This window comes from Psammomys obesus, unplaced genomic scaffold (assembly GCF_907164565.1).
Source record: "Psammomys obesus unplaced genomic scaffold, mPsaObe1.curated_primary_1811, whole genome shotgun sequence".
NCBI lineage: Eukaryota > Metazoa > Chordata > Mammalia > Rodentia > Muridae > Psammomys > Psammomys obesus.
Window position 1 is genome coordinate 7,123,312 of NW_026596125.1, and position 16,621 is coordinate 7,139,932.

General features: G+C 52.2%; 1 protein-coding gene across 4 annotated transcripts in view; it reads right to left on the reverse strand.

The window, feature by feature from the left end:
• Window positions 1-16,621, reverse strand: part of Sh3pxd2a (SH3 and PX domains 2A) — a 203,561-nt gene that overhangs the window by 69,614 nt on the left and 117,326 nt on the right. For 3 of the 4 annotated variants that reach the window (XM_055591630.1, XM_055591631.1, XM_055591629.1), the window contains exon 6: window positions 9,788-9,816. The exons of the other annotated variant lie outside the window; for it this stretch is intronic. In XM_055591630.1, the coding sequence (XP_055447605.1) occupies window positions 9,788-9,816 (29 nt within the window). The remainder of the gene's footprint in view (window positions 1-9,787; window positions 9,817-16,621) is intronic. 4 annotated transcript variants of the gene reach the window in all.

The following is a 16,621-nucleotide window of genomic DNA, read 5'->3' on the forward strand; positions in this document are numbered from 1 at the left end:
AGGAGCCAATGTTCCTCTGACCCCAGGAATGTGAAGGGACCCTGACACAGCCCCGCTATCTTAATGCGACTCCTTAACTCAGACCTTCCTCATGCCAGTTGCTCGGCCACACGGTGACAGCAAGGGGGCAAAGAAAACGTCAGTTTGCTTTTCCTGCAAACTTGTAAATTTCCTGAAACTTTGGAAAAACTCTTTGCCTTCTCATTTCGAAACTGACCAATTAGAAGAAGGCCACAAGCCAACCAAGTTCCACACGGCACATTTCTGTTTCTAAACTAAGTAACTTTAGATCAGAAAAAGGTGCTAATACAACAAGCGAGCCGCGTTCCCCTCAAGCCTTTGTTTTTCCGTTGGCTTCATCGTTACTGGAAATGCTGCCCCCAATGTCACATGTCTATAAACCAGAAAGCTGGAGGGAGCAACAAGTTGCTTCCTGGCTGAGGTCTGTGGTGGGAAGCATTTCTCTGCTGGACCACAGCTTGGGCGTCTCCCTCTCCAACAGCCTTACTTCCTGGGGAGGCCAGATGGGGGTCCCTTAGGCAACTGACCTCCAAGGCCCCAGGGCTAGTCCTGTGGGTTTAGAACCTGGCTTTCTGACAGCTCCTTGCAGGTCACTTCCAACTGCAAGCATCTTCAAAGAGCTGGTCCAGGAACATGGTGAGTCCAGTGGCTCTTCCTGCTACCTTCACTGTCTGTCAAGCCTGAACATGGCCATCAGTCCTGCACGCAGAAGGTGAGCCTGGTTTGGTTTAAGAATTCTTAGGCAGTGGGCTGGAGAGATGGCTCAGTGGTTAGGAGCACTGCCTGCTTTTCCAGAGGTCCTGAATTCAATTCTCAACAACCACATGGTGGCTCACAACCATCTACACTGGGATCTGATGCCCTCTTCTGGCGTGCATGTGTACATGAATGTAGGGAACTGGTATGCACACAATAAAATTGGAAAATAAAAAATAAAAAGAATTCCCAGGCAGTATAGTTTAGGTTCATGCCTATGATCCCAGCACCCAGGAAGTAGAGACAAGAGGATCAGGAGCACAAGGCTAGCCTCTATCGCAAAGAGAATGCCAGCTTGGACTACATGAGACCTGTCTTAAAACAAATCCTTGAGAGTTCATGCTGAGTTAGTGGGCCTGAAAATTCAACATTTTAGTGAGCAGGCTCAGAATTGACCTGGCCTTTGCCCAGGCTGTCCCTCCCAGCCCAGCCTCCTGCTTTTCTGGCAGGAGAAAGCGGGGAATGGGGAGCTGCAGAGGCCGCTAACAGAGCATGATACGGGGGCTCGAGGCCATCTCTACTTCTCTCCTGAGATCCCAGGACCTGGGGCGTGCACCCCTCCTGCATAGGGTGTCAGCCAGCTGAGCAGTGGGTGCTGCCTTGGCTGGAGTTCTGGCAGGCACCCCACATATGCGGAAGCAAGCAACACGGGAGCAGTGCTGGCACTCCATCCACATCGCTGCCACGTGGCTGGCCAGGAAACTCCACCAATCAGCCTCATTTCCAATTAGATGGCTTTGTATTTCAGGGGTGATAGGAGGCCGAAGAGCCAGTGCCATGAAAAGTGAAACTGTTGGAAAACACAGCCCTGGGTGAGATGGACCAGAGGTTTCCACAGACATGCTCACTAGGGACAGGCCAATGGAGGGCACCAGGAGGAGTTTGGTCATGTTCAAAAAACAGCCTGGGTCTTCCACAGGGGATGAGCAGTTTAAGTGGACCAGGAAGCCCTGACCACAGTAGAAAGGCTACATTCTCCAAGGCTTCCTCTCCAGCCTCATCTCACACTTCCCCTTCCCTAGCTCTGTCTCCTCTCCTGCCAGGAAGGATTCCTCTCCTTCCTCAGCTCTCCCTCCTATCAACCCCAAATCCTTAGTCATGGTGGCTGTCATTTCTAACAGGGTACCCAGCTGACACCCTGTAGCTCACGCCAGCTGCAGAGCACTTTTCTCCAGCCTCCTCTTTTTCTCCCTCTCTCCCCTCTCCTGTTCTCTCCAGGATGCCTACACGACAGCACCCCTCCCTGGCAGTGGGGCTGGGCATTCCACGGGTAAGGAGCCAACCAGGGTTTCCAGGAGGCAGAAGCCAGTGTTCTTCAGGGAAGATGGCTGCTCAGCCCTAACCCTGGGAAAAGCAGACCTCCAAGGCCTCACGGACCTGCTGGCTCAGCCGCACCGTAGCCCTTCTCACACCTCACTGGGTGCCAAGATCCTCTGGAGTCAGCAGGAGACCAAGTTCTGTCCAACCCTGGGCAAGTGGCCACTCTTAGCTACCTCATCTATAGAAGGAGAATGAGGGCTGACAAGATGGCTCAGCAGGTGAAGATGCTTGCCACCAAGACTGACGACCCGAGTTCAATTCCTGACAAGCACACAGTGGAAGGAGAAAAATGATGTCCACAAACTGTTCTCTAACCTTTACATACATGCTACAGTGCATGTGTGTGAGCGCACACACACACATGTGCATGTAAATAAATGTAAGATGTTTTCAGGAGTGGGCCAGGCAATGGTGGAACACGCTTTTAATTCCGGCACCCAGGAGGCAAAGGCAGGCTGATCTCTGAGTTCAAGGCCAGCCTGGCCTACAGAGCCAGTTCCAGGATAGCCAGGACTACCCACAGAAAGCCTGTCTTGAAAAACCAAAACAAAATAAAAACAAAAGGTGGGCCCAGCTTTCCGAATAGATAGCTTTTTTATAGTAGGTAAGTCTTATAGTAGAAAAAAAATACTTATTCAGAACTGAACTTAGAGTGTTAGAGAGATGGCTCAGGAGTTAAAAGCTCTTGCTGCTCTTTCAGAGGACCTGGCTCCAATTCCTAGCACCCACTTGTGGCTCACAGCCACCTGTAACTCCAGTGCCAGGGGCTCCAACACGTTCTTCAGGCGTGCATGCGGTTCCAGGCACACACGGAGCAAAACAAGTATAAAGTAGTAATTTAAAAACATAAATAAACTTTAAAAAATAATGAAAAACTAAACTTTGCCAGGCACAGTGGCTCATGCCTCTAATGCTGTACTAGAGAGGCCAAGTTGTGAGTTCAAAGCCAGCCTGGGTTGCAGAGTGAGACTGTCTCAGAATTACAAAGCACAGGGGCCAGGGAGATACTGGGTGGGTGAGGCACTTGCCACCGAGTCTGATGACCTCAGCTTGATTCCTGGAACTCACATGATGGACAGAGAGAACCAAGTCTCACACTCTGACCTCCATCTATGTCACATAAATGTTTCAAATGTGCGATATTCTTATTTATTTTCAAATATTTTATGATAGTTTGTTAAAAAAAAAAAAGTTAACGTAAGAACAATAAAAAACAAATGAACAAAACAACAAAACCGCCCAAGCTCATAGCCTGGCCCAGAGACACAGGCCTGTACTGTGCTTGCTACTCAAGAGGCTGACACTCAGGGCTTGAGAAATGGCTCAGCGGTTAAGAACCTTGCTGCTCTTGCCAAGGACCTGTGTTCAGTTCTCAGCATCCACGCTGGGCCGCTCACAACTGCCTGGAACTGCAGCTCTAAGGAGCTCATGCTCTTACACCAGCACCCTGCCCTAGAGGATAGAGGAGCACGGGCATATCTCTGCAGCCTCCGGCACCCCATTTTATAGAGGGAAATGGAGACATAAGGAAGCTAAGGACTTACTCCAGAGCATATAGTTGACGGAACTGGAGCACTCCTTTGGGGCTTACAAAGAGGAGAAATCAATACTAGACCGAATCTTTTCCGTGTCAGATGCCAAACCTTAAACTCTCAGCTCCAACAACAGAACCACATCAGCACTGATCTCATTAACTGGACCCAATAAGACCGGTTAATGATCACAGAGATGGCAGGCAGGCGGAGCTCATGGCTTTTCTAAGAACACAGTAAACAGGACTTCGCCAGGAACGTCAACACTTGCCCAAGAGAACAGTCTTGCAACACTCTTGAGCAACCTCATTTGCATCTGAATTAGAGCTCTTCCCTGAGTTCCTGGGGGGCGGGGGGGAAAGGAGCACCAGGCTCCTCTGCGTGGCAAGTGGCAGCACGTGGAAACCATGATCCCCAATGGCTCTGTGGGCCGCTGCGCCCCCTAGCGGCGACTCTCAGAACTCCTCAAGCATCTTTCCTGGGAACTATGGGAACTGCTTGCAGGAAGGAGGGGGCTTCTTTTCCCCTTAAGGACTCTTGGAAGGATGCCTTCCCACCATAAGGAGCTACTACAACTACTTCTGGCCTTTCCTGCTTCTGGCTAGCAGGAGGCCCTCAAACTATAGGGTTCACCCGATCTTGCCAGAGACTGCTTCTGCAGTTGCCGGTTAAACAGGTGTGATGATCAGTGAGGCCAGCCAGCCCCAACACATGCGATCATTTTCACAAAGCATCCCGTCCTTAGTGGACATAGGGGAATTGTCCAGCACTGGGGCAGAGGTGAGGGAGACCACAGCCTAGAAGCTGTAAAGCTGCGGGGCAGAGCAGAGACTCCCTGAAGACACACGCGTGTGCACGCAGATCTGGCTTGTGTTTGGGGGCCTATCTGTTTTCTTCCGGCCTGCCCTAGGGGTTCAGGCTGGCCTAGACAGCCCTGCTGGTGTATAAACCAGTTCCTTACAGTAGCACCCGCCCCCCTTCTTGTTCCTTCCCTCCCTACAAGGTCCAGGCTGGTCTTGAACTCAGCCCTTTGAGTGCCAGGGTTACACATGCTCAGTCTCTTACTCTCTGTCCCCTGTTCCTTCTCCAGTTTCTCCAGCTGAATTCTGACTTGTACAAGAGAATAGGTGAGCTCCAGGCGAAGGAGCCTGTCCAAGGTCACATGACTGACAGAGTGTGGATGTGAGACAGGAAGGTCAGCTTTTTGTCAGCTTGATACAAAGCAGAGTCATACGGAAGAAGGAACCTTCACTGAGCAGATGCCTTCATCAGACTGGCCTGTAGACCAGCCTGTGCGGCGTTTTTCGTGATTAATAACTGACGTGCACAATGCCACCCGAGCAGGTAGTCCTGGGCTGTAAAAACCAAAAGCAGAGAGAGCCATGGAGAACAAGCCAGCCAAAAGCGTGCCTCCATGGCCTCTGCTTCATGCCTGCCTGGAGTTCCTGCTCTGGCAGTGCACTGTGAGCACAGGCCACAAGCTGCATTTTTTTTTTTTTTTTTTTTGCGGGGGGGGATGTTTTATCACAGCAATAGAAAGCAAACTAGGATATCAAGCAACTTGACTGACAGTCTCCGGCTCCCACACTTCAGTTTGCCCATCACTGCAAACTTCCAAACAGCAGGCATATTTCTGTAACCGCAGCACTCGAGCAGTGCCCTGAATACAGCTGGGGCTTAATAAGGGCGGATCTCTGATTTCCAGTCTTGATTACCCAAGTGTATTCTCTCTCTGAATAACCAAAGCCTCCAGCTCTCTGCTCCCGAATCAGAAAAGTCGCTCCGATTTCCAATGTCCCCCAAAGCTGGAAAGAGAAGCCACCTTTCCTGACTCTCACAGGGGGATTCAGGTACTCACATTCTCCTCACTCAGGTACTCACTCTCAACAAGCGGAGGTTTCAAGGTGGCGGGAGATGGGCAGTGGGCAAGCGCATGCACACGGCAACTAACTAGAGGGGTCAGCAACAGGGAAGGCGCGGAGATTTGCGAGGGCGAGGCTGGGGCGGCTCCTCCCAGATGGTGAACAACAAAGAGGGAGCCAGCCAGCCTTGGGGAAATGGAAGATGATATTCCAGGTCGCGGCAAGCAAGTACAAGGCCACGCAAAGGAATGAGAGGATGACCCGTGCGGCTGAACAGGTTCGACCTGGTGGGAATGTGTATTGGGGCAGAGCCAGGGTCAGAAAGGCAGCAGGGGTCAGTTATGCAGCGCTGCTCTGCACGGAGTAGAGGTCCCCCGGGGAGTTTCAGCAGGTTTGGAATGTACTTTAAGGGTTCCCCCTAGTGGTGTCACGGGGAATGGCAACTTCCGGGGTAAAGGTGGAAGCAGACTGGGCTGGGGAATTCCCGGGGAGGTGGAGGGCTTTTGACAGGCACCACGGTGGGGACAGGAAAAAGTGAGTGATCAGAAGATCAAGCTGATAGGCAGAAGGAAGGGAGGACCCAAAGATGGCTACTGGTAGTTAGGCAGACAGTACCTGGTAAGGAAAGACTTAGAAAGCAGTATAGTGGGAAAGGTGCAGAAAAAAATTCAGCCCACACCCTCTCTCTGTCCGCGGTAAATTGTCAGCGGTCCTGAGCCTCCACGAGGCTGTGTGCCATCTGACATAATTTTTCCTCTGCTCTGCACATGCTTTGCTTCTGATTGGGTTGTCTGTCTGTCTGTTTGTTTGTTTGTTTGTTTTGGACAGGGTCTTGTCAACTAAAGAAGTAGCTCTTGCCTCAAAGGAACAAAGGAGACAGTTTATTCCAGAACCCAGGATGGGTAACCACAGCCTAAGAACAAAGATTCATGTTTCCCCAAATAACACGATCCAAAGAGACAGCAGTCCTGTGAACTGTTGTCACAACAGGAGCAAAGAAAGTCAGACTTTCAAACACACTGGATATGGTAGGTAGCAGCTGCATGGGGCGGGAACTCTGCTACAGGCTGTCTGCGCGTATTCGACAGTATTCTTAACCCTTCGGTTGGCGCAAACTAGGATTCTGTTCTTAAAGCCCAAACGATTTGTGACCTAATGGTCACAAAAAGAAAAAAAAAATGTTAGGTCCCATGCAGAGAAGGACAATAAATGGCTACTGGTGAGGCTGAAGAGGAGCTGAGATAATTAGGCTCTGGACTTGCAACATCGCAAACTCTCCACACCCCTGAGGTTCTAATCAGTCAACCAGCCTTTGCCATCATAGCTTCCTTCTAGGAATTCTAGAAACAGTTCAGAGTCTGACCTATAATAAGGCTGGCCTTATTATACGGCCAAGGGTGCCTTTGAACTTCTGATCCTCCTGCCTGTGGTTCCTGAGTGGTGGCGTTGGAGGCATACACCGCCACACTGGGTTTAATCAGTGCCGGGGGTTAAACCTAAGGGTTCGTCTGTGACAAGCAAGCACTCGACTGCAGCCCAGCAGGGCACCGTGATGTGTGCCTGCTCACCCGGGCATGAGACAGAGATCAACCTGGGTCCTATGGCCAGACTACGTCTCTAGAAAATTGTCCTCAGTTCCATCATCAGCAAGGATCTTCAGAGGAACCAAGCTTTGGAGCTAGACTGGAAAAGCAGACAAGAAACGGCATCCACCCCACCCCCTTGCGAGCATTTCTGTGTGAGCATCCCTGAGGGGCTTCACTAGAGAGCAGGAGTGAGCCCTAACCCTGATTCTGTCTGTGCCCAGAGCTGTATGTCGGCGCAGAACATGATAGAATGCCTGTGAAGCTGGCCATGGCGTGCTTACTGAGTGTCAGCAGGCTGCACCTCAGGAATGCTTTCTCTGCTGCAGCCAGTCACCTAACCACACTCACAGACACTAACTGATCTCGTCTTCATTACTGCCACATAGGTGTGTGTCAGGATTCTCCAGAGAAATGGGCCAACATGCTGTGTGTGTAGAGACAAAAAAGGCTTATTCCAGAAATTGGCTCATGTGACTGGGGAAGCTGGGTGAGCACAAAGTCTGATGAGGGAGCAGGCAGGAGCCTGAGAGCCAGCTGCAGTCAAGCCCAAAGGCAAGCTACAGCCGAGGGCCTTGTTGGCAAGTGTTTGTGTGCATACATGTGCATGTGTGTTCGAGTGTTTGAGTGCGTGTGCGTGTGTGCGTGCAAGCGTGTTCTATTAAGGGCTTCAACTGATCGGATAAGGCTCACCCATATTAGAGAGGGTAATTGGATTTTTTCAGGGTTCACTGATTTAAATGTTAATTTTATTAAACAACAACATCATAGAGACACATAAATTAAGGCCTGAGCAAGGATCTGGGCACCTAAGGGGATATGATGATAACTGTCTCAAGAGAAAAAAGTAACCCCCACAAAGGAGATGCAACCATCTCTAATTTACAGACAGAATAGGCACCGGGAGGGAGAGCATCTCCCAAGAGGCAGAGCCTGGCTCTGCTGCCTGCTGCCTAGCTGCGGCCTGGCACTCTATCCATGCCACTAAGTGGCCGTTACCATAAGCATACCGAGATGTAAATTAAATTTCCTCATCTCTCCTTTTCCTGGATGGAGGTGGAAGGCAGAGAAACTGAGGAGGCAGTCTGGGTGGGGCATGGGGGAGGAGCAGGGCCCCCAACTTAAACAAGAGGACCACAAGGACAATGGGTAAGCTCTACTGCTACAGTGTTATACAGTACTATATACGGCATATATGTGTATAAATATGATTACATAGTACTATAGTTTTATTATGTGCTAAGGGCTGTTCTGGATTACACTGGACAGGTGTATTCATTACTGGTTTAAACTTAATGAAGAACTTCCCACAGCCACACCGGAAGCTGGACTTCAGCAGTAGCTAGTGCACTAGGCTTGAAGTTCAGGCAAGCGTCTTCTTATCAAAAGCCCAGTTTTGCCCCCTAGCCCAGGGCTCCCTTTGGGAGCTGGCTGGTAGTGTTGATGAGAAAAAAAAAAATATCTTTCAGGCTCCCTACTCTCCTTTTCACAAAAGGTGATGCCCTTCTCACTCAGCAGATAGCTAAGACACCCCGGCACAGCTGTCCGTCATGTGGACACACATCCTACCCCACAACCAAGCACGCAAGCTCACTTGAACAGGCTTCAGCCCCTAACACGCTGAGGACCATGTAAGCACTGGCGCTGCAAGGCGTCAGCAGGACCACCCATGCGGACGCACCCCAACACCTGGCCTCCCACACACGGAGACACAACTTTGCTCCTCCCAACGCGCTGGTAAGACAGCATCTGTACACACAACACATCCAAACCTATATTTACAGGGACTCAGAATACAATTACCTCCACCTCAATGCCCACCCATCGCGGGCAGCACACAAGCCTCTACTTGGTCCACAGACACTCGGCATTGAGATACAGAGCCCTAGAACTTGGGCTATTTGACACATCCCCAGGGGTCAGCCTCTTTAGAAGACTGTCCGTGACGTCCCGCCATGGCATACAGGAAATACATATGCCAACATAGCTCCCTCTGCCTGCCCCAGCCTCACACGCCGGAACGCACCGCACTAAATTTAAAAGATCACCCTCCCCCAACTAACTACACCCCGCCCACACCCAGGCGTGTGCCACTTGGGAGAGCCTCTCCCACCCAGAAAGAATCTTCTCTGACCCTCCAGGGACAGCGTCAGAGGACAATCTCGCTCTTGCTCTCGGGCGCTCTTACACCTGCCGACCCCTCCTTGTCTTTACAAGCCACGAGCCTGCAGCGGACCCCCCCTCCCCTATCAACCCACAGCGTAAGCTCAGAGCTGAGAGAGGGTTCAGACCCGCGGTATGGTGCAGCAAACCCAAGTCTCTCAAGAGTGACCCCCTTCTCAGTCCCCTCTGAATTTCCCACGCAAAAGACCCTGCATAGCCACAAACTCTCCCACTGCAGCGCGAAGGGCACGCGGGAAAGGCACGGCTGTGCCCAGCAGTGGCTCCTGCGGCTAGGGTGCAGGACACCCCCTTCCCCATGCATTCCCACTCCCACCCAGGAGTCAGCGGGGGAGGGGAAAGGAGAGAGTGGCAGAGAACTTAGAGGGCAAGGGAAAGGGAGGAGGCAAAGGACGCACCTCCCAGCATACAGGACCGCGGGACCGGCAGGCCAGGCGGACATCCCCCCTCCCCGGAAAGTCCTGCGCAGGATCCAAAGGAAGCGTGCGAGGCAGCTGGGAGGTGAGAGAGAAAAGCCCTGAGACTCCCTTACCTGATTTCCTCTTGGAACTGCCATAATCTCTGAAAAAGAAACAACAACAGATAGACATGGTTAGGACTGGCAGGGGCGCGGGGCTGCGGCTGTGGGGGCGCCCCCGGCGCGCTGTGGCCGTTCCCGGCGCCTCTGCTCATGTGATGCCGCGGCGGCCGAGGGAGCCGCGCGCTCCGCAGTCGCACGCACTGCGCGCCGCGATACCCGCCCGCCGCCGTCCCGACGGCCCGGCCTCCCGGCCGGCGCGATCGGCGGCTCGCCCCGCCCAGCCGCTCCGCGCAGCCCGCACCCGGACCGCGCCCCCGCCTGCCCCAAAGGGCTCACCTTTCCCCAGCCCTCACTAGATCAGAGACAGCTATCAGGAGGTTCTAGAGAGCTTGCTTATTAAACAGGGAAACTGAGGCTACCCGAGGGTGACCACTAGAACTCTGAACCAGGGCTGAGCCCCCTCCCACGCCCGGGACACTCCCAATACTTTGCGTTGCTAGCTCGGTGGCATGTTCACACTCCTGCAATTAGTTTGCATGACCCTTTGATTCAATGGTGCCCTCCCCCACCCTCCCAGGACTCCCGCAAGGCACACTAGCTGCTTTAAAGCACTCTGTCTTTGGGGACTGGCACAAGTGCTGAGCAAACACGGCCTGCAGGACCAGCATTTAGCAGCCGTAGTTCTTTTTCTTTAAAAACTAACGCTGACACTGAGCACTCTGCTCTTCAGAGTGTTCTGCAGGGGGACCTAGGAAGCTGGGAGGGGTAGGAACGGAGACTGAGCTTCTGAAGTGAGCCCTGGGTTCAAATCATGTCACTTAAAAGAAGTTTCTAACTTTAGGCATATAGCCCCTCCCACCCTCCATCTGCCCCAATGGACACTTCTGCCCTCCAGGCTCCCATAGACCTAGATAGACTCAGCATCAGGCAGGGCTGGCTGCTCCTTGTATCCTCCAGTCCCTCAACTTCCCTTTCCCCAGTCTCATGGATTCCTACGATCTGAATTCTGCTAATGCCCAGGAACAGCACAGGGGCCAGCTGGGGACTTATCTGGAGACAAGAGGAACTGCCTTCCTGGTCCCTGGAGGACCAAAGAAAATGCCACTTGTTACCCATTTTTGGCCAAACAAACTAGCTAGCTGGATCCGCTCTCTGGAGGAGGGTCCCATTGAGAAGGGCCAGCAGGCAGCCCGCAGGGAGAGACTCAGCCAACAGGAGTGTGACTGCCTACACAGCCCAGGATGCAGGCACCGCCCCACTCCATCCCCCAACGTCTGGGCAGGGCCTCGGAAGCTACACGTCTTGTTTGGCATTGGGACAAAGACAAAGCCTCACTATGTAGCCCAGGCTGGCCTTGCACTTTGCTTGCCTCTGCCCCCCAGTGCGAGGGACCAGCATGTGTCTCCCCTCCTTCTTGTCCAGGTTGAGAACCTCCCTTTGCAGACGAGGCTCACTCACTGCCCAGCATCACCCAGAGTGAAGAAGAGCTTGTGGTTCATAAGTCCCCGGGGAGAATCAAATCTGGAGGGCCCGTGGAGGCAGAGGTAGCTCTGTGTTGCCTCCGAAAAGGATTAGGGAGGATGGAGAGCAAGGCGTGGTGGCACAAGTTTGCATCCTATCACTCAGGAGAGGGAGGGGTCTCGCCCTCCTTGGCCGGCAGTGCTGACACAGAGTATCAGAGCGGAGGGAGCCTCCGCTGAGAAAATGCCTCTCCGTACCGCCAGGCTGCAGAGAAGCCTAGAGGGCACGTTCTCAATTGGTGATTGATGAGGGAGGGCCCAGCCCACTGCGGGTGCTGACATCCCTGGGCTGATGGTCCTGGGTTCTCTAAGAGAGCAGACTGAGCAAGTCATGGCAAGCAAGCCAGAAAGTAGCACCCCTCCATGGCCTCTGTATCCTTCTTGCCTCCAGGTTGCTGCCCTGCTTTGTTGGGGTCCTGCCTTTTTCCAAGGATGAACAGTGGTGTGAAAGTTTAAGACAAATAAACCCTTTCCTCCCCGGTCTGTTCATGGTGTTTCATCACTGCAACAGGACTCCAACAGGACACGTGCTGAGGCAGAAGGAAGACTGGCAGGGGCTATGCCCTAGCCCGCTTGGCAATGCCCTCTTGGTGTTCAAATGTGGGAAGAACTCCCAGCAGAAAAAGGATTATTACATGGTGGCTGTTTCTCACCCACAGAGAGAATTCTTTTTCCAGTTTTCCCGCTGAGGCTGGCCAAGAGGAAGGGCAGGACATGGCTAGCAATTCAGAGCCATCATTTCCCCAAAGGGCTTGCTGAGTTCTGGGACTCCACAGTCCCAAGGCTGCCAGTGGCCATGCAGGATGGCCACTTCAATGGCCGCCTTCTCCTGGCTGAAGGCTTCCTGAGATCGTCTTTGAGCTGGCTAGCAGGCCCAGTGTGGAGGCAGGTAAGCTGACAGAGAAGGCATAGGTCACATGTCTGGAGTGCCTTTGTACCAAGCACTACACTGGTGAATCTTGGGCTGACCATTCAATAGAATCATCTAGAAAGCTGGACAGAAACTCAGGGTGGAGCCACCCAAACCTCCCTGGTTGTCTGTGCTTCCTTTCGATTCTGGGGCTGAGCCAGGGTTGCATAAGCACCAGGCCCCAGCCACCTCAAAAATATTCATGTGGAGAAGCAGCAGATTTCCAGACAGAACTCTGGTCTAGTCCTACTATTAGGGTCTGCAGCCCTTCTCCCAGGCTTCCTGGCTCTCTCCCTGTAGGTACAATGTTCTCTTCTTTCAAGTAAGAGGGGCAAAGACTATAGATACTTCCTTGTCCAAAACCAGGCAGGGAGTGGGTATGGTTGGGTTGGGCCCCACACCGGGAACCCTGGTTTAGCTCTGAAGCTACACACAAACTCTCAAGATCCACCTTCCTGGAGCTGTGGGTGCAGGAGTAGAAGGCAGAAGCCTGGGGTCTGACAAACAGGGGGGTAGGTGAGGAGACAGTCAGGGTAGCTGGCTCATAACGGAGTGGTAGGGTGGCCATTAGAGGGATCCATAAGGTGCCTGGCCTTTAGCTCAGGGAAGGCATTGCCCTAGTAGAAAATCTCTGAGGAGATTTCTGGTTGGGCACCTTTCAGCAAAGTCATTTTGTATTTTTAGCTACTGAATATGCTGAGAAGCAGCTTAGGTGTCTGGGACTCCCCCGTCCCTCACATATGAAAAGGCAGGGCTCTCCCACCTCAGGCACACCCACCTTTCATTACTCTTCATTCTGTCCTGGACTGACAGGACAGACCCTGTTGGACCCCCTCTTAGACCCTCTCTTGGGGTCCAATTTCCCAACAAGTCAAATTTCCTCCTCACTGGATTGTGATCTTAAGTTGCCTGGACTGTGCTCTACTCCCCGGAAGTCACAGTCCAGCCTGTCTCCAACCTCCTGCTGAATCACTAAGTCACAGAGAGCCACAGGAAGGAGCAGGGGAGGGAGGCCAGCATCTCTCTCTCATGCTGCCAGAAGCTAATGTAATTGGAAAGGTCTCCCAGGCTCCATCAGGCTGTTCAGCCTTTTAGCTGGCCAGCAGTGACTAAGACAACAGGCACCAACTGTGCTAAGAAAACTGGAACATGGGATTTGTCGTGAGCAAATGGGACATACTGGGCCTGGTGTTTCCCTGTGGTCCACAGGTTATAGGAGAAAAGGCCATTCTCCCCCTACAGCTCTCTGTCTGTGTCTACAAAAGGAGAGTCACACCATTTTTCTCTGAGCCCTTCGAGGGGAGATGCGATCAGGCACATGTGAGGCCAAAGCCTCCTGTTCTGAGCCAGGCTGCTTGCGTGCTGGTGACCCTGAACTCCGCCTTTAGCCCTGAACCCCGACTTCACCATAAACAGGATGAGGACAGTCACAGCCCGTCACAAGGCCAACTCCCAGGCGAGGACGGAGGATACGGTGCTGCTGTACAGGATTATTCTGGAAGTTAAACAACAGCCACTGTTGGGAGTTCAGCTTTGAGAGTTTCCATCCCTCACACAAGGGCAGACAGGGTCACGAGATCCTCTCCTGAGCAGCCAGCTGCTCCACACCACGTAATGTCTGTAACTCTGCCCTAATTGCACATGGCCTGGGGAAAGGGCTTGAGTATATAGGCCAGGGAAGACTAGGGGAAGGGACTATGTGACTACGGGAGAGCCATCATCCCTGCCTGGTAAAAAGACTGTCTGCTGTGGCCTTTTGAAGGAGAGCAGCCACACTCCAGAAGGTAACCCCCAACCTATGCTTTGTAAGTAAGCCCAATAAACACATTGGTTTCCCAGAGTGAACGCTGGTGGAATCGTGCCTGAAACTTAGGGGTAGGGGTGTACAGGGTTATGTCTTCCCCCAGGGAGAAATTTAAACAGCCAGTGTGCTGGGAAAAAAAAATAGCCTCGCTAGAATTAGTGTTAACTGTCAACTTGACATAATCAAGAATCATGCCGGATGCCAGCCCCCAGGCACACCTTTAAGCTGCTCTCTAGATGACAGAGTTTTTTAAATTTGGGATGCTTGGCTCAGGAAGATGGCTCAGCAGGCAAAGGGGCTTGCTGCCAGCCTGATGACCCAAGCTTGATTCCAAGGACCCACATGGTAGGAGAGAAATGGCTACCAAAAGTTGTTCTGACTTCATACATATGCCATAGACTCTCTCTCTCTCACACACACACACATTAAAATATAATAAACAATGTTTTGTAAAAGTTTTAAAAACAAGCTCCTGAATTCAAACATATGTATCACCATTAAGCTGTCTGTTGGGGAGTTTTATTATTATTAGGGAGTATTATTATTATTATATTTATTTTTAAAGATGGTCTCCATCCATTAGCCCAGGCTGATTTTAAAATGGAAATCCTCCGGCCTTGGACTCCCGAGGGCTATGACTACAAGTATGTAGTACGTGTAGCTTCAGGTTTTCCTTCCTTCTACTGTTTCATTTCTCCAGGTGAGGCCTGTCCTCTTCTCTACACATTCTGTGACGAGGGAGAGGCCGCAGCAGTGGGCGAGGAAAAGACTGGCCTTTTTGCGTTAGCGACCTGCTTCTGTGGCTACTATGCATCACTAATGTAATACAGGGATTTCTTGGCCAGACTTTGAAGAGATCATCTTGGTTCACTCAATTGAAGCAGAAAAACCCAACTAGTATGGACTTCCCAGAGTGAATAAAAAGGTGATTTTCGTGGGATTTTATCACAGCCAGAGGAAAAGTAAAACAAAACATTTCCTCTCCCTATCCCACACTCTTGGAGATATCTAGCATTTGGTCTCCAGTGCTGGGGCAGGGGAGCTGATGTCAATCCACTTTCTGGATAAGGAGACCAAGGTCGAAAGGGAGCAAGTGGCTTGCCCAGCATCCTGAGGTTAGACTGACAGTCCTGACCCACAATGCCCCAGTGGGACTGCACCAGGGTCGACTAAGAGAACTGGACTAAGAAGACAACACAGCACCAGCAGGCTCTAGGCTCTGGGCTCTCGCTGGGAAAAGGAAGTGGTCACCCTGTCCATCAAGTTTAACCAGAGAGAAAGGGAAGCCAGGAAGAGTCGCTGAGGTCGGTGAGAAAAGAGTGAGGGAAGCTAGGTCCAGGGGTGGCCACGAGGAAGGATGCTGTAGCCTTGACAGTGGAATCTGGTGAGCAGAGCAGGCTGAAGCCTCCTTCCCCGGTGCCCCTCCCGTCAGAGAAGCCTTGGCTCGGCGCTCACACAGGGCTCACACTTCCATCGTCCTCGCCCTGCTGTCTGCTGGCTGACTTTGGCTGCTTGGCCTGGGGTGCCCGTCTGCAGGTCTGATGCCGCTGCTAAGAACTGCTCAGAAGAAGCAGACCTGCTGCCAGATGGCTGACTTGGGGTGACTTTGAGAGCTGGGACGTGGGCACTCCTTAGAATAGGCAGACCAGGGAAGACTGCACCGTATGGAACCTCGGCTGAGGGCCTAATCTAATCCAGGAGAGACCATGGTGACATTGACCAGTCACCAAGCCACAAGCACGCTGTAAGCTGCTGCTGGGGACCTTCGAGCCTGTGTGGGCAGGCACGGGGGAGACCGCTTCACAGGTTTGCGGTGCAGGTGGGTGCCGACACTACCCAATACAATGAGGAAGCAAACCTCCTCGGACAGTGGATCCTGAGGGTCACGGGGTGACGCCACACCACGTGTAAAACAGAGTCCTCAGGTGAAACAGGGCACCCTCAGGAACAAGGCCCTGGAATCCAAGGAGAGGCCAGGAACAAGGGGGAAGGCTCTAGAAGCACAGATCAGCGGGTAAAACTGGCCTGGGTGGACTGGCGGAGGGACAGGATGAGTGGGGTCTGAAGGCTCAGCTGTGAAATCCGGGATTAGGAGCAAGGAAGAAAACGTTCTGAGCCCCGCTGGAGGAAAAGTGTTGGGACTGGACAGGGCAGACAGCTAGAAGGTAGAGGCAGGAGGGACACCGTCGCCCTGAATCAACTAGTTCTGAGCTCTGCCCTGCCATCAGGATCAGCATCCCTGGGCAAGCCACCTTAAACTGTTCATTTCAGCTGGATATTGCAGGGCACAGCTGTATTCTCCACTTGGAAGATAGAGGCAGGAGAATTAGGATAAAAAAGTTTTTTGTTGTTGTTGTTGTTGTTGTTTTTTTTTTTTTAATTCATTAAAGGATTCTGGGTGCTTTTGGAGACAGTCATGTAGGTCTGGCTGGCCTTAAACTCACTGTGTGGCTGAGGATAACTCTTAATTCTCCTGTTTGTGCTGACCAAGTGCTAAGATTACAGGGGCACCCACGGCTCCCAGAAAACTAACGCTTGTCAAATGACAACCCTTTGATAGTGAGCTCTGAACCTGCTCTGGCAGATCCCAATAGGCACTTCTAAAGGTAGAG